The following is a 23,352-nucleotide window of genomic DNA, read 5'->3' on the forward strand; positions in this document are numbered from 1 at the left end:
GTGCCAGCAGGGTGGTGCTCTCTCTGGCTCGGGGGAAGAATCCTTCTTGCCTTTTCCTAGTTTCTGGGCTCCCAGCTACCTGTGGCATTTCCGAGTTTGTGTCCCCATCACTCTGATCTTGGCCTGACCTTCACATGTCCTTCCTTCTGTGTCTGTCCTCTCCTCTTCTTGTAAGGACACCTGTCATTAAATGTGGCGTCCACCACGAACCTAGGGTGATTCCATCTCTGGACCTTTATTTTCTTCCCCAACATTTCACTATGAACAATTTCAAAAGTACAGAAATGTTGCAAGAATTGTATGGTGAACACCCATTTCCTTCTCACCCAGCTGGAACAGCTACCATATTCTTTTGGTGTGTGTGGGGGGGGTTACCAGGGATTGAACTCAAGGTCATGTGACCACTGAGCCATATCCGCAGCCCTATTTTGTATTTTATTTAGAGACAGGGTCTCACTGAGTTGCTTAAGGTCTTCCTAAGTTGCTGGGGCTTGCTAGGAGCCACAAGCAAATAATATGATGCATGGCACTTTCAGTTGTAAGGTGACGCCAGCTAGCCACTGAGATGATATGATTATGTTAAGATTTACATTCATATGGAAATTGGACTCCTGCTGTTCACCTTGGCCTGCTACGGGACTCACCTTACGGGACTCCTGGAGAGTTCCCATTGGTTGGGGAAGGATAGTAGGAGGGAATTCCGGGGGAGGTCGCCCCCTCCCCTTCTGGTAGACGCACGCGTGGGTGGACCGGTTTTTGGCTTGCCAGCGTACAGAGTATTGGCGGCTTTTTCAAAAATAAAGTTTTGTTCCTGCTTGAGTGGCTCGTGGTGCCCAGCCAGACTGAGGCAGGGGCTGGCTTTGAACTCCCCATCCTTCTGCCTTGGCCTCCAGAGCCGCTAGGATTACAGGCATGAGACACTGCGCTCGGCTACCATCATATTTTAAAACCAAGTGTCCATCCCTCTACCCAGTCCTCTACTCAGATTGAGCCATCTTATTTTTTATATATTTTGACATAAGTTGCACTCACTGCTGCACTTAAACATTTCAGCTTATAGATCAGTACCTAGGGTTCAATACTCTCTTCATTTGGGGTAAATGTATACCCAACAAAACACACAAATACTAATTATATAATTCAGTGAGTTCTGACACTGCCACCCTAATCCACATGGAGAGAGAGGTTAGAGGTTCCTTCTGCCTTCCCAGTCAATCCCTGGGCCTTCCCCCAGACATCCCACTGTTCTGTTCTTGCCCTATAGGCAAGTTGTTCTGGTGTGCACTTCACATGGTGAATCCATACAGTATCTTCCCTTTCCTATAAGGGCTCTTTTATTCGGCACAACAATTTTGAGATATGTCCATGCTGTAGCCTATGTCCCCTCCACTGAATGAACGTACTGGTTTGTTTATCCTCTCTCCCATTGATGGGCTGTTCCCTGTGTTCACTATTGTGAATGATGCTGCCATAAGCATTCCTGTGCACATCTTTTTGTAGATATAGTTTTCATTTCTCTTGAGTGAAACACCTAGGAGTGGAATTGCTGAGTCATGGTGTTGGTGTCGATTTCACTTTATAAAGAACTGCCATATCTTTTTCCAAGCAGTTGTTCCATTTTATCAACAACATATTAGAGTTCTACCTCCTTGCCAACAATTTTTAATTTTAGTTGTATTGGTGAGCATACAGTGATATTTTATTGATATTTCAATTTTCATTTCTCTCTGATGGACAATAATTTTGAGGACCTTTTTATGTACCATTGGTGTATTTTCTTTGGGGCAATGTTTGATCGAGTCTGTGGCTCAAATTAAAAAAGGTTATCTTTTTATATATTGCAAGGGTTTATAGATAGAGTCTAGGTTTCAGTCTTTTGTCAAAGTATGTTTTGGAGATTTTGTTCCCCATTGTAGCTTGCCGAGCCTGGTGTTTTGTGTTGTTGTTGTTGTTGTTTTGAACTGAGGATGGAATCTGGGGGCATTGTAACATGAGGCACATCCCAAGCCCTTTTTAAAAATATTTTTTTGTTCTGAGACAGGGTCTCACTGAGCTGCCCAGGCTGGCCTGGAACTTGCAATCCTCCCTCCTCAGCCTCCTGAGCTGCTGGAATTACAGTCATGTGCCACAATACCTGGTACCTGGACATATTGTTAAGAATGTTTTTGATGAACAAGTTTTAAAATTTGATTAGTCAGTTCTTTCTGGTTTGGTTTTTGCTGTCAGAAACTTTGTCATGAAGATATTTTCCTGTGATTTCTCCTGTAGGTCCAGGGTTCATCAGTGTTCTGTGTGGTGTGAGGGAGGACTCACGGGTTCTCCCCCTGCCAGTTGGATGCCCAGTTGTTCTGGCACTATCGGCTGAACAGGCACGTTGGTCTCTGATGTCTGACCATCGCAGATACTTGGCCTGCTGCCAATCGGAGTCTGGTCCTTACAGTGACGGCCTGTTTCCCCCACTCTGGGTGCATGCGGGATCTTCTCTCCATCCCGTCTGATGTCATCTTGCTGTCTTTCAGCATGTCCTCTCTGGAGATCTGTGGCTCTCTCCACTTGGGAATATTTTGATGATTTCCTGGTAATCTGGTTACCTGCTTAGACCCTGGACTTGCATTAGATCTCCAGATCTTTTAGGTTTTTTAAGTTTTTCTGTCTTTTTTTTCCCTTTATGTCACATTTTCACTCCAATGAATTTTTTAATTGTGATAACCTAATTTTAATTCCCAATTGCTCTTCTTTGTTCGATAATCATGCTTTATTTGTATCATTCCATTTATTTTTAAAAAAATATTTATATTTTAGTTGTAATTGGACACAATACCTTTATTTTATTTGTTTATTTTTATGTGGTGCTGAGCATCGAACCCAGGGCCTCGCACGCACTAGGCAAGAGCTCCATGCCCTCATTTTATTTCTTTTTAAAATTTGTTTTTATTTTATTTATTTATTTATTTTTAGTTGTAGATGGACACAATGCCTTTACTTTATTTATTTTATGTAGTACCAGGGATTGAACCCAGTGCCTCACACATGCTGGGTAACTGCTCTACCACTGAGCCACAACCCCAGCCCTCTAGCATTCTATTTTGATTTTATGTATTTATTGTCTTCTGAGTTATCTCTGAGATTACTAATTTGGAGGTTTGAAAATTTCTCTCTCTGTTCCGCAAATCATTTCTCATGCAGACAGCTTTTATGTTTTGTTTTCTACTTTTTAAAAAAAATTTCACATAGCTGATTTCCTTTATGTGCCCAGTGAATTAGGGGTGCTTTTTAAAATGTTTAAATAGAGAAGCAAGTTGATTTTTGTTCATATTCTCCCTATTGTTACAGTCAGTGCTGTTTTCCTGCCTGATATTTATCCAGAAAACAGAAGATGGGAAGTTCCAGGTTCCCAGTTAGAGGCTTCTCAACAGAGAGGCTGCCCTGTAGGAGAAGAGTGTGGAGAACCAGAGAAAGGAGGCCTTAACTCTACACCCACCTAGCACCAGCCTGCAACACTTAGTTAAGAGTAATGTCTTCCGACTGTCCTCCTCTCCTTCTCGTAGCTGTAGTCCTTGTTGATTTAAACATGTATCTACAGCTCTTCAACTGTGTCCTGCAAGAGAGGAGAGACAGATGCCTGTGCTCAGGTTGCCATGTTGGTGTGTCAGGCAGCCCAGCTGGGAATCCTGCCAGTGTCCCCCTTGGCTGGAGTTGGCTGCCTGCTACATTGAAGGAAAAAAAAAAAAAGATATAAAAAGGAAAAATGAATTTAATGCAGTTTGATCCAACTGGGGAAAAAGCAGCCAGATTTCTTCTCTGCAAGCTCTGAAGAAGTGGTTATAATTTGCGGAAGCAAGCCGGGGTCTACACATATGTGGCACACACATGTGTGGATTCAGCTAAGCCACACTGGCCAGAGAACTTGTCACAGTTCCGCTTCCTTGGTGCCTGTCACAGCCAGGCCAGGGAGTGGTTTTCTTAGTTTCCATTCTCAGCATGAGGAAGTTCAGGATGCAGAGAAGCAGTTACATGAAGTTGCTTTTAATTTTAAAGGAGCTCTGTTTCATTACCAGAGACCTTGGGTGAAGGCCCGGGCCCAGGAGGTCCCAACAGACCAGGCTCAGCACTAGTCTCAATATTCCAATCAAAGAGATGAGCCATGTGAAGGCAGGAAAGGAACTTTGACCAGCCTGGCTGCTTTGGTAAGAACAGTGACCAAAGAGCTGTCTTCAAGGACTGACAGAAACTCCCGAGGTTTTACAGAAAAGGGAAGCGAAGGCACGGTGGGGGCTTGTGTGGCTGAGACTGTGTCATCTGATTGATCCTTATCTCAGTACTGGTTCTGTGAAGCTCTGGGAAGGTCACCATGGCTAGAGGACAGGATTGCTCCACACGTGTGGGTGGGGAGCAGTTTCATCATGGGGTGATCCCTTCTGGGAGGCTTGAGGGTCCTTGTTGCTCGGAGGTATTTTCAGCCTTGGTCATAAAGATGCTTATCGATAGGGCCTGTGGTTCCTGGAATCCAAGGCAACTGCAGAAGAAAAAGTTACAAGAGGCAAAAGGAGTCAGAAAGGAAGAGTTGGTTATGTCAGTGACAAGGGTCTCCTTCAGCCCCAAACCAAAGCTTCATTCTGCGTTTCTCAGTGGTTTCCCTTTCTAACCATGCACCTTCCACTGTTGGCGGATGTCCTGCTGTCTCGTGGATGTCCAGGCCAGCATTCGCTGACCTGGCCCCTTCCACAGATTTCATTCTTCTCCTCCTTCTCTTCTCTCACCCAAATCTAGTGAGACTCCTCCCAACCTTCAAAGCTGAACTGGAACATATAAATCCAACCTATTAAACCTGCTTTCATTTACCTCCTACTTTTCTCTACCTGCTGGGGATTGAACTCAGGGTCGAATACATGCAAAGCAAGCACTCTACCAACTGAGCTATACCCCCAGCCCTCTGTTCTTAATTATATGTTCTATATTGCTCACTGTTTTTCAGATTTTATTATTGTGTTGATAACTACTTAAAGCTCTTTGAGAACAAGTAGTTATTTTTTCTATAGCCTTCAAACCATACAGCACAGTGTGAATACATAGTAAATATTCAATAAATATTTGTTATCAATTAGCTTCTCTACCGTTTGCAGGAAAGGTAGGTAGATAACTGCTTATTTCTCTTTTCTTTCTTTTCCGCTGGAAGTAGTAGGAAGCCCATATTTGAACTGGAACTGAATTTGGGAAGCTCCATTTCAGGCAGAAAAAAATGCTGTCTTCTACCCTAAGGAAACAAGTTATAAATATTGCCTGCTGAAAGCAATGGCAGTAGATAACCATCAGTTTAAGCACAAGCACATGAGTTAAGAGGGGTTTGGGAAAAGGCAAAGCAGGCAACCATGTGTGATTAAAAGATAGCCTTATAGTGTTTCCACGGTGAGTTCTCCTGGAATTGCCAACAGTGGCTCCTTCAATTAAAAGGGTTAGAAGTCATCTAGAGGTAGAACAAGAGCAAAAAATTAGGTGTTGGGGGCATAACTCAGTGGTTAGGGTGTGTTCTTGGGTTCAATCCCCAGCACCAAAAAGAACGGGAAGCAGCCTGCTCTGGTAGCCCTTAGTGCCATTCACCAGATCAACCTGGGCAAATGGCCAGGAGGTGAGAGGCAGTCTTATAACTTGCTTTGGTCAAAGAGCGAGTGAGGATTCTGTCCTTCTAGAAGCTGAATGGAATCTGCTGTGTCTGTTTCCTGCTCCGCTGATCATGGAAGCTGGAATTCCCCATGATTCTGAAGTCCTGAGAGTCTGTAGTCCACAATCACCTGCGGATTTGTATGACTGATAAACTTTTGTTTATGACAAACAGTGTTTTCCATGTATAAACCAGTTTTAGGGTTCTATTTCAGTACAGTCTAGTCCAGGGGTTGGCAGACTACAACCTGTAGGCCAGGTGCTTCCTTGTGAAGTTCTGCACATGGCCACCCACATTTGTTTAAATATTATCTATGCCACTTTCAAACTGCAACCGGGTTGAGACCTTGAAATGTAGATCATATACCCTACAAGTCTAAAATTTTCAGTGTTACTCTTTAAGAAAAAATTCACTGTCCTCTGACCTAATGTGTCCTACCATAGAACTGGAGGTCTTAGGCAATTTCCCTTTTGTGGCTACATTCTGTCTTGTACACAACACAAAAGCTTCTTGTTTATAGTGTCTAGCTTCTAGAAGGACACCAGCGGTCCCCGTGCCTTGGTATTCACACCTGGTACAGTCCCTCCCACACTGGATCGGGTTACACCGGGTTGTACTGCAGGACCTCTATGGAAGTGATGTGAGCCTGGGTCATGAAAGTCATCAGAGCTTCCCTCTTTGTCTGAGCATACTCACTCAGGGAGGAAGTTGGCCCCCATGCCCACATGGAAAGATACTAGGCCTCCTGCGACCAGCCACCAAGCCTACAACTTTCTTTAGGTCCTCAGTAAATAGTCTACCATCAAGAACGAGGAACGGTGGCACACACCTGTAGTCCCAGCACTTGTGGAGCTGAGGTGGGAGGATCTTCTGAGCTTAGGAGGTCCAGGCCAGCCTGGGCAAGATAGTGAGACTACAATTAAAAAAATTCAGTGCTGACTGTATAGTTTAGGTCTATGTGAGATGAAGGTGATACCAAAGGCCCCCAAAAGAGTGAATGAAGGCTTCAAAACAAACTAAGTTTCTGGGTTTTATTATATATATGGTTGGACACAATATCTTTTATTTATTTTTATGTGGTGCTGAGGATCGAACCTGGGGCCTCGCACATGCTAGGTGAGTGCTCTACCGTTGACCCACAACCCCAGCCCAGGGTTTTTATATTCTTGATGAGCCCCTGTGGCTCTGCTGTGGACGGGAGGTCAGTGTGTGCTGAGAATGTGCTGACTAATCCCTGCTGGACAGTGAAACTCCATTAGCTCAGAGTCACAGTTACCTTAGATGGTGAATCTGTCAGTCTGGAAACTGGAGCCAAGACCCTTCATGACACTGCCTTTAGGATCACACCGTAGAGTATCTGCAAGAGGTCTCTTGTCCCGCCAGGTGCAGGTGTAGATTCCTTCTGCGTGACTGTTTACTGAGCTTATTAAATGGGTGGTCATAAATGTGGGCATGTCTAATAAACTTCAAAATAGTAATGGAGGGAAGTAACAGAAGTAATAGAAAAATCTCCATAGGAAAGGGAGTGGGAATGCTGCAGATATTTTTTAAGAGAGCACAAGTATGTACAGCGGCCGTGCTGAAGGTAAGAGGCTGTCTCTTTTTAGGAGAGTGAAGAGGAGCTGCGAGCACTTTCTGGCTCTATTGTCATGTGTAGGCTACCAAAGCACAAGCAAGAGTAATCATTTCTGAGCTTGTCCTCAGTGCAGGAGCCTGGGACACCTAGACTGGTCTGGGTTGTGTTTCTTCAGGGAGGAGCATGGCACCAAATCTTTACAAGGTGTTATTTTATTAAAGCTGTGGTACCTGCATTTCAAAGAAGAAAATCTGATACAATATTCCTAATGGTATAATTTAGAACTCCTGAGGGGGAAATTAAGCAGATATTTTTAGTCAAGGTGTCACTATTTTTGTTCCACAAATCCCATTATGTTGGAAACAGCATACCTCTAATAAGCCGTTTCTTATAGAATGAAGTGCACTCTTTTCCATAGTTGGTAAAGTTCAATCTTAATTGAGTTCTTTCTGAATTTCATTAAGGTCATGGTTTTCAAAGAATTTCTGGGGGCGTAGCTCAGCGATAGTGTGCTTAGTGTATACAAGGTCCTGGGCTCAATCTTCAGGAAGAAAGAGTTTGTGGATTACCCTTCCTATTCCATGGCCATACCAAGTTGCAGAGAAAATTGAACTAGCAGTGTTTTCTTCCTCCAGGACACATGGCTGTTGTTTTTGGCTCATCCCACTAAGACCTGGCAGTTTCATGCACACAGTGTTGTAAGATTTGTTCTACATGTGTTCCAGGTACTCCAATTCTGTTTCACAGGTGCTGAGGCTAGAAGCTTCACGTTTTCCCTCAACATCTGTTCCATCCTATTTTTATGATATTATAAGAGTGTAAAAATTCATTAATGGTGATTTAGATATGACACCAAAAAGCAACAAAAGGAAAAATATTATTTTTAAATAAGTTATTATTAAAGTTAAAATTAACTATTAAAGTTAAAACTTTTGTACTGTAAGAAATACCACTAAAATGAAAAAAAAAGCAACGCACAGAAGGAGAAAATATTTGCAAATCATGTATCTGACAGGAACCTGTATCTAAAATAAAGAATCAATAAGAAACAAGTTTTTTTTTGTTGTTGTTGTTTTTATGGGCAAAAGCTTAAAATAGACATTTCTCCAAATAAGAGGGAAGAATGGCCAATAAGCATATAAAGCCGCTCAATATCATATACCACCTGGGAAAGGGAAATCAAAATCACAAGATCCACTTTATACCCAGTAGGTAGGCTGTAATAAAAAAGATCTACTAACAAATAGGTGGAGAAAATGGAACCCTCAGATGCTGCTGGTGGGAATGTAAATTAGTGCCACCAATTTGGGCTGGGGATGTGGCTCAAGCAATAGCGCACTGGCCTGGCATGCGTGTGGCCCGGGTTCGATCCTCAGCACCACATACAGACAAAGATGTTGTGTCCGTCAAATACTAAAAAATAAATATTGAAATTCTCCCTCTCTCCCTCTTAAAAAAATAAATTAAATAGTGCCACCAATTTGGTAAAATCAGGCAGTTTCTTTGCAGTGCTGGGCATCAAACCCAGGGTCTCCTGTATGCTAGGCAAGCACTCCACCATTAAGCCACATCCCCACCCCCTTCTCAAACCATTAAAAACTGTTAACATATGACCTAATATTTACATTCTTAGGTATATATACCTAAACTAACTAAAAACATGTACATAGCTAAAAAGAAACAACCTAAAAGTCCATGGATAATATTATTCAACAATAAAAAGCAATTAATTATTGATACATGTTACAACATGGAAACTTTCTGCTAGTCAAAAAAGACCAGATACTGAAAGTCTCCATTTATATGAAACTCCAAAAAAGGTAAATCTATAGAAACAACATAAATTAGTGGTTGCCTAGGGCTGGAAGAGAGAAAAGAGAATAACTGCTAGTGGGTGTGGGTTGTCTTCCTGGGGAGGATAACATAATGGTTGCAAAAGTGTGACTATACTAAAAACCATATACTTTAAATAGGGGAGTGGTATGTGACTATTTCAGTAAAGCTAATATTTAAAAAGTAAGTTTTCATCCATGAAAATAATTACGAATACAAATCAGGGCCTAGTCAAGAACGAGCCCGTGTTTATACACAAGTTTCTCTTTTTAAAATCAATGTCATAAATTATGTGAAATCTTCAATTTTACCCATTTCCACACAGCTATATGATAGTGAAAATAAATCAGCATAACAACACTAGCACTGCAAGCTGTGACCTTTCAAAGTTAGAAACACTTTGGAAACCCTAGAAATCTCATCCTTGGTTTTGTATAATTTATATTGAGGGCTCCAATTTACATTGAACCCAGTTGAGGTTCCAGTTATACCTTTGGCTCACGGGTAAAAACAGAGTTATCACAATTATTATGTTTTGATTTCACATTCAGCAGTACTCCGAGGACTGGACCAGCGCTGGACCAGCGCGAGGCGCTGACACTCAGCGGCCCAGGACTCGGGACCGACCCCGCCGCACACGCTTCACATTGCGGACCTAAGGGTAGGGTGGGGGCTGAGGTCGTGGGGATCCTAGCGGCAATGTTCCGACTGCAGGGCACCCACGGCCAACTTCCCCGCGAGGTCACAGCAGCAGCGGCGACTGTGACCTTGCGCCCTCCGGTGTGCGCACGTGGGCCGCGGAGCGAGGCGCGGGGCACCAACGCGGCCACTTTCCGCTGCACTGTTCAAACTGCAGCACTGGAAATGAATTCTCGGTTCCCGCCGCAAATTATCACGGCGCAAACCGCACAAGGACCACAGACACTCTCAGTGAAGCGGGGACGTGCCGTGGCCTCCCAAGTACACGCCCCATCTCCTCTCCGCTCCTCCCTACCCTCCCCGCTCAGCTCCGCCCCGACCCGACCCAAGCCCCGCCCAAGGCTGCGCGGCGGGCGAGAAGCCGGGCCAGCGGCTGCATCCGGGTGCTTTGTGGGGCGGGGATGGGGCGTGGTTTGTGGCGTCAGGGGAGGGGCGAGCAGCCTACTCGAGGACTGGGACGCCCTGACGGAGTTACGGGGGGCGTGACCGGAACCCTTCCACGCCCCATGGAGATTCCATGTCGGCGAAGAGGGGCGTTTCTCTTTTCAAACTCGCTTTGGAGGGAGGCTCTCCAGTTTATAACCTTTATTATTTATTCTGCTCTAGTTTTTTCTTCCCCGATTTCTGAGAGAGCCCTGCGCTCCTCCTCGCTTCCGGTCCTCCCACCCCCGTTCTCGCGCAGGTGGTGCAACCCGCCGGCGCGCAGCCGCAGAGGGCGCGGGGCGGTGCCGGTGCGGGCGGGTGACGCAGCGGCCGTCGCTGCCATTTTAAGTTGTTTGTTCTTGCTGCTCTCCTCAAACGCGACTCTGCGCCGGACCGGGAGGCGCTAGACGCTGCCGCCGCTCCCGCAGCCACCGGTGGGGACGAGGCTCTGCTGCCGCGGACGCGCACCCGCCTTCCGGCGCCCGCTCTCGGGTCCGCTCGGCCTCTCCGGAGCCGCCAGCGACTGTGGGGGGACGGACTTGCGATCCGATGCTCGAACTGAAATAACTTTGCGGGACTCGCTTCGCGGACAGACCTTAGCGCAGGGCTCCCCTCTCCTCCTCCCGCCGCCCTCCCTTCGCCGCCGGCGCGCCGAGCAGACTATGGGTCCCAGGCGGGGGCCGAGCGGCGGCAGCAGCGCGGGCGGCCGGGCCTCCGAGCGCTGCGCAGCGGGCATGGAGGGGCGCAGCTGGCTGGTGGTGTTCTCTTGACATGGCTCCCGCCCGCGCCGCGAGCAGCGCCCCCGCCGCCGCCGCCGCCTCCGCCGCCGCCGCCGCTCCGCCCGCAGGCTGCGGCTAGAGGCCGCGCCCGCCCCGTCGGCCGAGCCCCTGCCGCGGGCACGGTCGCCCGCCCGCCCGAGACCGCCCGCGACCCGCCCTGCCACGCACACCCCGCCAACATGGTCTGCTGAGCGCGAGAGCGGCCCGACCGGGAGCTCGATTTTCTTGGGGGGTGGGGGGTGGGCCTACTTCACAAAGTCACTGCTATTAACACGATTATCTTCTTTTCTTCCCACTGATCCTCCCCACTTACCCTCTCCCGCCTACTCTACCCGGGCGGGAGTTGTTTCCACGATGAAATGAGTGAGAACCCGAGTGCTCCTGTGTCTCCCGTGGTGCGAGTGAGTCGCTGCCGCTGAAGGCAAGGGCGGGGGCGGGACCCGGGGGGTGGACGGCAGGTGGTCCCCGGGCGCCGCCCGGGATTTGGGAGAGCCCGCCACCTTGGCCTCAGCCATGCTCTTGAGAAGATAAGTCGCACTCCCCCATCCCGAACGGGGCGCACGCTCAGGGAGGCTCCCTGGGGGATGTAGGACTCGGGCGCAGGGCTGAGCGCGTTGGGGTCCCGGGCATCGACCAGGTCTGACCGCAGAGCCGGAGCAGTTGTTGTCCTGCAGTACACCCCTTTTCCCTCTGCCATCATGGTTCTCCTTGGCAGCAGCACTAGCAGCCGCCTGAGGGTGAAAATGTGGGTGATGGGGAAGTTGGTAATGACTCCGCTGTTTTTTCTCATGGCTCCTTTGGGCAACAGCTGTCCGCCCCCGGTGTACACTGTAGTTGATTGCAGGGAAACTCTGTACCTCTCCCCTTCTTTTTCTACTGATTTTGCACTTTTCTCTTTGCTCACCACCAAGTGTAATCAATAACAAGCACTGACGATACATAGCAATAGTGAAATCTGAAATAACTAAGAACTAATTAGGTACTACAGCCATGGATCTGGCTGGGTAAAATCCAATTGGATATTTCAGTTTCATTCACCTACCCTGTTTTGGTGTTTTTTTGTTTTGTTTTGTTTTGTTTTGTTTTGTTTGGTATTTGAAAAACAAGGATCACACTTTCTCCCTCCCCATTCCTTTCCTTAATCCCTTTTCTAAAGGGGGAAAATTCGAATGGGTTTCAAGGATTGGACTGGTGTCAGCTGTGTTTTACTGCACACCTAAATCCTGATAATAGGCTTTTCATTTCCCCTCAAAGCCTTTATTTTAGCAGTGAAGCCAAATGTGTTTTCCAGAAAGTTAGTTCAAATACTTTCTCCTCTTTCTTTCCTTATTCCCCTTCCTTTTTCCCATCAATCCCCAAACATTATTGTCCAGACATGACTGGACAGCAGCTTTTGTTTCTTGACCCTGTAATATGACAGTCTGCTAATATTGCCAGAAGGTGCAGTTTTGGGGTTACAGTCGTGATTTTAGCTATTCAATCATATTAGCAGGAAAAAAAATGACTTGTTTCTGTTGTACTTGAGTCTTAAGAAAAAGTGCCCATAGTTTAGTGACAATTTCCAAAGGCTTTAGTACCACCTGTATTTCAAAATGGGGGACCCAAACTCCCGGAAGAAACAAGCGCTGAACAGACTTCGTGCTCAGCTTAGAAAGAAAAAAGAATCTCTAGCTGACCAGTTTGACTTCAAGATGTATATTGCCTTTGTGTTCAAGGAGAAGGTAATTTAAAGTTCTTAATGTGAATTAGCACAAGTGATTATTGTAAGTGTATATTAGTTGTTACTCTTAAATAATTTATGAATATCAGTTCAAAGAGTGGTTAGAGAAAATTATTTTGTATGCTTTGTTTTTTTACTCTTATGGCTGTTTCTGCTATTGGAGCAGTTGTGGTAAAATTATCAATGGAAGGGCCCGAAGTATTAATTGGTTTGGATATGCTTAATTCTAAAGCTTAGTAGTATCCACTTAGTTGACACAGACTGTGTAACATTGTAAAACCTTATGTGGAGCAACACAGGGAACTTTATAACTAAATTTATCTAATGTAAAATAGGATGTTTGAAAGTGTTAAGTTGGAATCAATGTTCATATTCTAAAGTTAGCCTGTTTCTTTATTCATGGTTCATTTAATGAATTAGAATATAGACTTTAATTTTAGAATTAGCTAAATATTGAAAATGGTTAGTTTGTGTTTTAAAGTGTTTATTTTTTAAATTCAAAATGACATGAAGTTTAATTTTTTTTGTCTTATTCGATTAGTTTCACAGCTAAATAGTAAATGATGAGGTTTAGCTGGTCAAGGTGAAAGTGATGAAAGCACAATTTTTTTTTTGGCACCTTAAAGAACAGTTTCTTAAATTATCAACAAGGCTATTTGATGAGAGAATAGGTTATGAATGTAAAGAAGTGCTGCTTTGATTTCTTTCTTTTTTTTCTCACTTTAAATGATGAACTAATTTCAAATCAGAAAAGCATTTGTGTGGCATTGAGTATTTGGAAGTTTTATGAATTGTTAACTGTACTCTTAACTCTGAAAGCTATTGGTATTTAAGAACACAATTACTGGAGTGATAAATAGCATTGCAAAGTGGTTTCAAAGTAATTTGCTTTGAAGTACTAAGAACTTATTTCCTCTTGTGCTTTTTGTTTTTTAACAAGTGGACTGCAGAATTCAAAAGACCAGATATTAGTTGGAGATGCTATACGTAGCTTCTCTAAATCCAAGTGGTGAAACTAGATCTTTGAATCATCTGTTTTAATTTTTGTGAAGATATGCTTATATTCTATGAATAGATGTTCATACAATTGCCTTGAATAGTTCATGACCTATACTTCAATAGTGAAGAACTTTATAAACTAGTTGGTGATGAGCACTTGATCTTGACTAACATTCAAACATAATCTGGTGTACATTTTCTTCTTCAAATATTGATATTTGAGGTTATATAATATTCAGAAAGAATAATAAAATTGACCCATTTAAAAAATGAAAATATTTGAATGGCTGCTTTTAAATTTAGCTGCTTATAGAATCTTAAGTGAAATTATACCAAGACATGTAATTGTATTTTTTTTTAAACTTGTGTTTCTCATAGTATTTAAAAATTACTAAACTAAGTACTTGTTATGAATACCATAATACTAAAAAAAATGAGAAGCAAAGCTGAAAATAAAGATACTTAACATTATGAGCTGGGTGTTTAAAGACTGTACTCCCCATGGGTTAATACCTTTTTTTTTTCTTTTAGAAGAAAAAATCAGCACTTTTTGAAGTGTCTGAGGTTATACCAGTCATGACAAATAATTATGAAGAAAATATCCTGAAAGGTGTGCGAGATTCCAGCTATTCCTTGGAAAGTTCCATAGAGCTTTTACAAAAGGATGTGGTACAGCTCCATGCTCCTCGTTACCAGTCTATGAGAAGGGTGAGTTCTGTTGTCAAGTTGTGACCTAGTGGGTGAGGTAAGTTTTGTGAGTTAAACTTGCATTTTTCTCCCCTGAAAATGGGTAGTGACTATTGTGATGGATTTCTTCTTTTTACCAAGTATTTTTTTTAGTAAAAGTATTTCTTATAATTATGAATTATAATAAGTATAACTTATAAGCAATTGACTGGATGTGCATGCATATAAAATCAAAGGGCCAAGAGAAAAAAAGTGAAAAGAATAATACCATCTATAGGTTCACTACAATTAATTTATTCTTTCACATATAGTTTATAAGAACATATATAAAAACTATATGATAAACACTGAATCTATTAATATAAAACAGCTTGACAATAGGGGAAAGGGATAAAAGTGAATAATAAATTAACCAAACGAGACAAAGTTCAGGTAATATCAATGATGACAGTCCAGCATGAGTTGAAGATGCTTTAAATCTAGTCCAAGTTGACTTCAGATAAAAGATGAGTAATTGCTTATGTGTTATTATGCTGTTCAGGGTGTACACGGTTATTGAGAAGAATACTGTTTTGGGTTTCTCTTAAATAGGAAATTTAGAAGTTCTCCTGCCAACCTTCTAAACTTGGGTAATACAATGAAAGTTAATCTGGGCATACTTTAGTAAGAGATACCCACAATTAGTTGGGGTGAGGGAATGGTAGAGATTAGAGATAACTATATTGGTCTGTAAGAGGTTCTTGGGCCTTTGAGAATACATATACCGGCTGTGATAATGGAGAATAGGCACAGAGATGGAAACACCAGCTATGTCAATGGAGAGTAGGAGCAGGAATGAAGAAAAGTGGTTCGCTGTCAAACCTAACAAAAATAGCATTTTAACTGATTAATATTAGGAGTTTGAAGATACCTTTGTTAAATGGGTTTATGTCATGCACTGCTGAATCTGGGACTTCATATGAGGAACATTGAACTGAATGTGTGGACAACACAAGATAAAAATTGAAATTGGGTCATGAGCTATCTATTCAGATTGTGTAGGCCTATTACTGTTATCTCTCAAGATATAAAATGGTATGATAGGCCTTTTGTAGAGTGTTTTTGTAGTCAAACTTATAATTGTTGCTTGTTACAGTTTTGTTTCTTTTAAAAGAAAAAAATTGTTATTTTATAGGATGTAATTGGCTGTACTCAGGAGATGGATTTCATTCTTTGGCCTCGGAATGATATTGAGAAAATTGTCTGTCTCCTGTTTTCCAGATGGAAGGAATCTGATGAGCCTTTTAGGCCTGTTCAGGTATTTTATTCTAAAATTAACAAGTTAAAACTGTTGAGTAAGGTCTGACTTGAGAAATTCTTTGCATATATACTTCCTAATAGTTTTATTTCATGAGTCCTTCCTGTTCTTTTGACTATTATGATGTAAGAGAAGGAAAGTATTTGAAGTTTTGGACCCTTTGAGATTGAGGTTATTCTGTCTAATATATCTTTGAAATTGTGGACAGAGAAAGTCTTTCCTTTCCATGGTACTGAGGTTTGAACACAGGCATACATTACCACTGAGTTACACCCCCTGCCCTTATTTTTTGAGACAAGGTCTCACTTAGTGGCCAAGGCTGACCTCAAATTCTCCTGCCTCAGCCCCTTGAATTTCTGGGATTATTGGCATTTGCCACCATGTCTGGCCAGAGAAAATCTTTTAAGGTGGACATTTTATTTACAGAGGGAGCTGATGGATGAGCTTCAGAATATCTGACCCGCATCGTGCATACTCCTAAAATGGGTTTTTAAAAAAAGTGTTCTAGAAACTGATGTGTATCCGAAACTATACAGGAGAGAAATAAGTTTAGTATTGTTTGGTGGTAGAAGTTGAAACAGGGCCCTATATATGTTATTCATGTATTCTACACTCCTTGCCCCCTAATATTAGATTTTAATTGACCTTAACATTGTGCTGACTTCTGTCATTTGGTGTATTAGACAATTTCTAATGTTAGTTCAAGACACTTATGTGTTGGTCCTACTTATATTTGTAATAATAAATTTGTAGACATAGAAAATCTGCAAAAATGTTAATTATGATTTGTGGTAAACCAGGTGGGTACATCTCCATAATTTTCTACAGTGAGCATACTTTCACAGTCAAAGAATGGCATTTCAGGAACCATTTTAAGTATACTAAACTTAATAGTGGAAGGTTTATTCTAAAAGCTGAATATTTAGGAATATGAAAATTATTTTGTCACTTTAAACTATTTGTGGGGCTGGGGATGTGGCTCAAGCGGTAGCGCGCTCGCCTGGCATGCGTGCGGCCCGGGTTTGATCCTCAGCACCACATACCAACAAAGATGTTGTGTCCGCCGAGAACTAAAAAAAAAAAAAAAAAACTATTTGTGTCTTTGTAGTGCTTTTGTGTGTGAATAGACTGTAGAAGTTGTTATACTCATCTACTTCCATGATAATGTAACTGTACATCTAAGATTCATTTCATAATAATTTTTATAGATAGGTCATAGTTTAAATATGGTAACAAATATCATATTTAGTTGTTTTTAATAGATAGTATCTGAGTGAGATGAATATGCTAGAGAATATAAGTTGAATATAAAAAGGATGAGAATCAGAATAGAGAAGGAATGTGTGTAGTTGCAGAGCAGTGTGCCTCAATTCTAACCGCTCATCAGAGGTGTTGGTAGGGTTTTTGTTTTTTATTCTTCCTCGAGGTGTGGGCAGTTGAACCCAGGGCCTTCCTTGCACATGGTAGGCAAGCATGCAACCACCAAGCCATATTCCCAGACCAGTTTTTGTTCTTTAGTTCTTGATTTCCGATTGGAAGAAAGGAAGGTCTCCTTATTGTGCACAGTGTTTTTTGTTTTTGATTTTTGTAATGCTCACAATCCAGCCTAGGGGCTTTGCATATGTAAGGCAAGTGCTCTACCTCTGAGCTGCATGCCCAGCCCATCACAGCACCTCTGAAAGATATCTAATTTATCTTTTTTGGTGGGGGGATTGGGGGTGGTATCAGGGATTGAACCCAGGAGTGCTTAATCACTGAGCCACATTCCCAGCCATTTTTACCTTTTATTTTTTGGGACAGGGTCTCACTAAGTTGAACTGCCTCAGCCTCCCAATTCACTGGGATACAGGCAAGTGCACTGCACCTGAAGTAATGTCAAGTATCGTTATCCCTAGGTATCCTGTGGGGATTAGTTCCAGGACCCTTATTGAAATTCAGTTTCTTATATGAAACGTATTATTTGCATATAACCAGCTATATATGTTATATGTATGTTTAATTTTAGTTGTCAATGGACCTTTATTTTACTTATTTATATGGTGCTGAGGATCGAACCCAGTGTCTCACACATAGCTAGGCAAGTGCTCTTCCACTGAGCTACAATCCCAGCCTACCTCCTGTATATTTTAAATCATCTTTTGATTGCTTATAATACCTAACACAGTGGAAATACTATGTAAATAGTGGTTATATTTTGTTTAAGGAATAATGGACTAAGAAAAAACTGTATGTTCAGTACAGATACAGTTTTTTCCCAAATATTTTTTTTTCCCAAATATTATCTGGAATTGGTTGAATTTGCAGACATGGAAATTCATGAATACAGAGGGTGGGCTGTATGTGAATATCTAGAAAGGAAGGCCTTAAATATAAATACTTAGTTCTTCAGTAAATGCAAAAAGGAACAACTTTTTACACTTCAGTATTATTTACATAGATCATCAAAGGTTTCATAGTTTCTTGAATTCTCCATTTGGTCTTTTTCACTCATCATTTGTCCCTTCCTGTTGCCCAGATACATTTTGTGGAAGGATGAAGTTTTTTCTTCCTCCCATTAAGATTGAAAGAATATTCTTAATGATTTTTTTTTTTTTTTTTGGTGGTGCTGGGAATTGAACCCAGGACCCTGTGCATGTGAGGCAAGCACTCTACCAACTGAGCTATATCCCCAGCCTGGTAGAGTGTTTGTCTAGCATTCATGAAGTCCTGGTTTCCATTCCCAGTACCAAGTGAAAAAATATTGCAGGGGTTTATACACCCTCAGAAGTCCATCTGTGTAAAAGGTGGAAGGTATATTTCACACCTGGGCATCACATTTCAGTTAATGCTCCTTGACTGTCTTTGAGTAATGGGTTAGAGCCTTACAGATGAGGAAACAGAAGTTTAGAATACTTAGAAATAGTTACATAACTGCTGAGATACACAGCTGGGATAGAAAGACAGATTTTTTTTTTCTTTTTTCTTTTTATTTTTGTAGTGGGGATTAAACCCAGGGAAGCTTTACCACTGGGCCACATCCCCCAGCCCTTTTTATTTTTTGAGGTGTTTTCTCACTAAATTTTTTAGGGCCTTGCTTTTTTGCTGAGGCTGGGCTTGAACTTGTAATCCTAAGAGCAATTAGAGTTTGTCTCCCAAGGGTCATTGGAGTTTAAAGTACTGTGGTGTGAGCCTTGGGCCAAGTAGGTTTCCAAGTAAGATTTTTATGAAACCTCGCTTTAAGATTGTTATTAGGATTTAGTCATGTTGATGCAGAGCTTCTTTGAAGATCAAATTATATAACAGTACTGTCCAGTAGAACTTTCTATAGTGAAGGAAATGTCTTTTGTCTGAGATTGTTCAAAGTAGTGGCCAGTAGCCAAATGTGGCTAATATATCTTAGTTTAAGTAGCCATGTGTGGCTGTTGGCTATATATTGGACAGCACAGGTATGTGGGAATGAGTTCAGCAAGTGTTTCAGATAGTCTTAACATTTGTAGTTACATAAACATTTGTATGGACCCTCATTGTTACACAAAATTACATATAAGAGGAAGTGAGGGGAAAGGGAAAAAAAACAAGAGGGAACTGAATTACAGTAGATAGGGTAGAGAGAGAAGATGGGAGGGGAGGGGGAGGGGGGATAGTAGAGGATAGGAAGGGCAGCAGAATACAACAGACATTAGTATGGCAGTATGTAAAAACGTGGATGTATAACCGATGTGATTCTGCAGTCTGTATACGGGGTAAAAATGGGAGTTCATAACCCACTTGAATCAAGTGTGTGAAATATGATATGTCAAGAGCTTTGTAATGTTTTGAACAACTAATAAATAAATAAATAAAAACATTTGTATGTTTTAACTAGGCCAAATTTGAGTTTCATCACGGTGACTATGAGAAACAGTTTCTGCATGTACTGAGCCGCAAGGACAAGACTGGAATTGTTGTCAACAATCCCAACCAGTCAATGTTTCTCTTCATTGACAGACAGCACTTGCAGGTAAGGTAATATGAGAACAACTTTGGAACTCATGAAAGGCTTTGTTGGTTATTAAAACTGTTTTCTAAATAAGATACTTAATTGTTTTGCCACCTCAACACTGCCTTGTTTTTGAAGTTATTTTAAAAACAAGAAACAAATACTGTACTTCTTATTCTAGAAGTTCCTAAATTGTGCTGTATATTAGAACTTCCTGGTGAACTATTTTGAAAGTTCTTATGCAAAGATCAATGTAGGGTATATGGTCAACAGGTGAATATTACCTAGGAACTTATTAAAATATAGACTCTCAGTCCCTACTCTACTCCTGCTTAATCAGAATCTGCATTTTTAAGTGATTCCTAACACTATTTTGAGAAGTACTGATGATGTAGGCCTTTTAAAATAAAGATCTAAAAGGATGAGGTACATTCTATATTAAAAAAAATTAGTGTAAGAGAAAAAGAAAAGATAACCTGTGGCTCAAATTTTTAAGGTAGGGCACTAGAGAAGACATAATGGAGAAGGTGATGTAAGTAAAGTATGTTTTAGTACTCATTACATTGCAGACCATATGTTTATGTAAGAGAATGTGTGCAAACTGAAAAATACAATATCAAATCACAGCTTGTCTCTGAGGAGCTAACAGGCTGCTTGGGAAGATTCAATGTGTGCTTTTTAGCTTACAGAACATCAAGTAAGTATATGGTACAGGAGCAAATCAAAGAACTGGGAATTAAAAGGAAAGTTAATATTGGTGGACGCTTTTGAGGAAGCCATACAGAAAAACATGATTGGGGGAAAAAATGAGTATATATATATAAATTTTTTTTTTTTAGTTGTAGTTGGACGTAATGCCTTTATTTTTTATGAAGTGCTGAGGATCGTCGAACCCAGCGCCTCACACGTGCTAGGCGAGCGCTCTACTGCTGAGCCACAACCCTAGCCCCTGAAGTTGACTCTTTATTTTTCCTTTTTTATTGTTTATGTGTCCTTTAAATTATTTGTTGAGGAAGTGTTCTGTATAGCAGGCAGTTTTGCTAGTTTTATTCAGTTTTAAAAGTTCCTGAATTATAGTGGACTCTAAAGCACAGATTTTTCTCACAGAAGCTGTAATAGCTAGTATAGAGGAACCAAACTTCATTTTCATGTGAATGTATTAAGAAAAATTAGCACTATATAGCCATGACTTTGGGATGCTACTTATTATAATAAATTATTTCCTGTTAGGAATCAAGGACACATCTTTTCTTTGAATTAAGCAGCTTGAATCCTGATGAAAAATTTAACTTTATAAACCAAATTTGGGTTGTAGGTAGGTGACTGTCTCGTATTGCATAGAGTATCCCAGTATAGTACTGAAAGTCTCAAGTCCTGGAAACTCTTCAGTCCCAGGAAACAGGAATGGTTGTCAACAAACTTGGTCTTTGATGCTCTTAGTCCTCTTCCTCCATTCAGATTCTGTTCTTGATCTTCATAAGCTGAACATGTGTGTGGCCACATTTGCCTGTTAGAAGAATTAACTGCAGCATTAATTTGTAAAGGAAATTGAAACGATAGTGGCCCAAAACACTTTGTGCCCAGCTCTACACTAAGAGCTATACATGGATGAACTCATTTAACCCTCGATAATCCTGAGGATATCGGTATTAACTCCCCTAATTATAGCTAAGGAAATAAATAAATTGATCAAAATCATCTAGCTTGTGCATTTTTTTTATAAGTAACAAGGGTTAACCAAAGGATAATCTTGGATGGCCAGGTGGTAGAAAGGTACAGGCCTAGAGTTGGAGGATTCTTTTTATTCCTTTTTGTAATTCATTTATTTTGCAGTAGAATGCATTTTTACATAGTGCACAAATGGAGCACAACTTCTCATTCCTTGGAGTTGGTGGATTCTTAGACCAGCTACTTGCTGGCTATGTGATTTTGGACAAATAAACTTCTGTGAACATGTTCTTTCGGTTGAGCAAATAATTTTCATAAGCTTCCTGTGAGCTTCATAATTAACTGACGGACCAGAGTGTAGCTCTGCAGTGCTCGTTAGTATACACAGGGCCCCGTTTCCAATCCCTAGCACCTCAAAAGATCTACAAAATGAACAAGTCTATATACATACAATACATTCATTGACATAAATAGACTGCCTCATGAGCAAGTCAGTCTTAGATGCTTCAGTAAAAAGATGAACTTTGCAATCAGTTTTATTTAGATCCTATCTTCCATTTACTGGCCATAGTTAGCCAGTAAATGGCTTCAGCCAGTTTTAGTAGTTAGCTATAGTTACTGGCTTTCTAGCACATAGTACATGTTGTCCTTAAGTTAGATGATTGAGTGGTAAATACTATTAAAAAAAGAAAAGAGTTTGATTTAGTTGGTCACACTTTGGCTTTCCGGTCCCTAACCCCAGAGGATATGCTTAGAGCTTAACCCATGTCTAATTATCTCCCTGGCTTCAACTCCTGCTGACTCCCTATACACAAAAACATGACTAGAAGTCTGATCTGTTTCCATGAAATGCCTTTAACATTAATTTCTTTAGCAAGCAGCCTTTGGTTGACTTAATAACTTTTTATAATTTAATTCTGCATAAATTTTCTATGCATTTAGTTTACAATGATCTTTACTTTTTTTTTTTTTTTTTTTGGTGCCTTGTATGGAAAGATGATCTCCCTTACTAGATTGCTAGACTAGAAAATGGTAATTTATCACTTATTCTGAAGGCTTTTACTGTGCCATAGGTTCTCCCTAAATTTAACCTTCAAATAATAATTAGATACAAGTCTTAATAAAAATATTAAAAAATGTTTCCTTCCTAGACTCCAAAAAACAAAGCTACAATCTTCAAGTTATGCAGCATCTGCCTCTACCTGCCACAGGAACAGCTCACCCATTGGGCAGTTGGCACCATAGAGGATCACCTCCGTCCTTACATGCCAGAATAAAGGGCCGACCAGCAAAATGAAGAAGATCAGAGAATGCAGCAGCAATTGTTTTTCTTGTTTTCTTACCACTTTATTTTTTCAGAGTTTGAAGAAAATGGACTCATGCACAGAACACTATGCATTTTGAAACTCGTTCATCCTGGATTTTTTTTTTTTTTTTAATCATTTGTATCTCAGAACTTAAAAAAAAAAATTAGATGTCTTCTGCACGGACTGTGTGAAAGAAGATGCTTTGCATACTTGCTGCACTGCATCAGCATCTTACTAAAAATGTGAAGGACTGTTGTACACTGACATGCTTAAATGTTATCTGAAAGCACAAGGTGATACTCATTTTTTGATGGTCTTCCCATTTGTGCTGGTTTTGCCTCTTTGACATCTGTCATCAGTATTGAGAGGGTGAGAAATGAATGTAACAGGTATAAGTAACGTTGAAAAAAACTTAATAGCTTTGCTATGATCACCATTGTTCCAGAGCACTATCAGATTCATTCTAATGACCAGAAGTGGTTGTTTAAAGTACAACCGTGGGAAAGAAATCTTAAATGAAAAAAGCATCTCATTATAGGCATTCTTGCCTCATTTTACTGGGCCATGTTTATGTTTCTTGGTACTCATAAATACATGTATTTTTTTCCCAGATCTCTTTCCCCAAGTTGCTGTTATAAAAGTATTCTGCTGAGTGTGGATGCATATATACTCATTAAAGCAGATCTGGAGTCTGAAGTAGCTAAAAGCAGCTATAAAACTGAGAAATACATTCATAGCTGCAGAAAC

At 41.2% G+C, this 23,352-nt stretch overlaps 1 protein-coding gene and 1 long non-coding RNA gene across 2 annotated transcripts; one reads left to right on the forward strand and one right to left on the reverse strand.

Annotated features, from left to right (window-relative positions):
• Nucleotides 1–853: 853 nt before the first annotated feature.
• LOC308648993 lies at nt 854–9,664 on the reverse strand. Its single transcript, XR_014021953.1, has 3 exons — nt 9,614–9,664; nt 6,489–6,554; nt 854–4,516 (listed from the first exon to the last, which is right to left on the reverse strand). It is a non-coding gene; the product is annotated as an uncharacterized lncRNA (long non-coding RNA).
• Nucleotides 9,665–10,273: 609 nt separating this feature from the next.
• LOC308648991 (uncharacterized protein C6orf62 homolog) lies at nt 10,274–22,746 on the forward strand. The gene is made up of 5 exons (XM_081294241.1): nt 10,274–12,690; nt 14,220–14,396; nt 15,550–15,672; nt 19,517–19,651; nt 22,450–22,746. The coding sequence occupies exons 1-5, from the start codon at nt 12,562–12,564 to the stop codon at nt 22,573–22,575; spliced, it is 690 nt and encodes a 229-aa protein (XP_081150367.1). The 5' UTR covers nt 10,274–12,561; the 3' UTR covers nt 22,576–22,746.
• Nucleotides 22,747–23,352: the final 606 nt, after the last annotated feature.

The sequence above is a fragment of the Spermophilus citellus genome, assembly GCF_964194105.1.
Source record: "Spermophilus citellus genome assembly, chromosome: 5".
In the NCBI taxonomy this organism is placed as follows: Eukaryota; Metazoa; Chordata; class Mammalia; order Rodentia; family Sciuridae; genus Spermophilus; species Spermophilus citellus.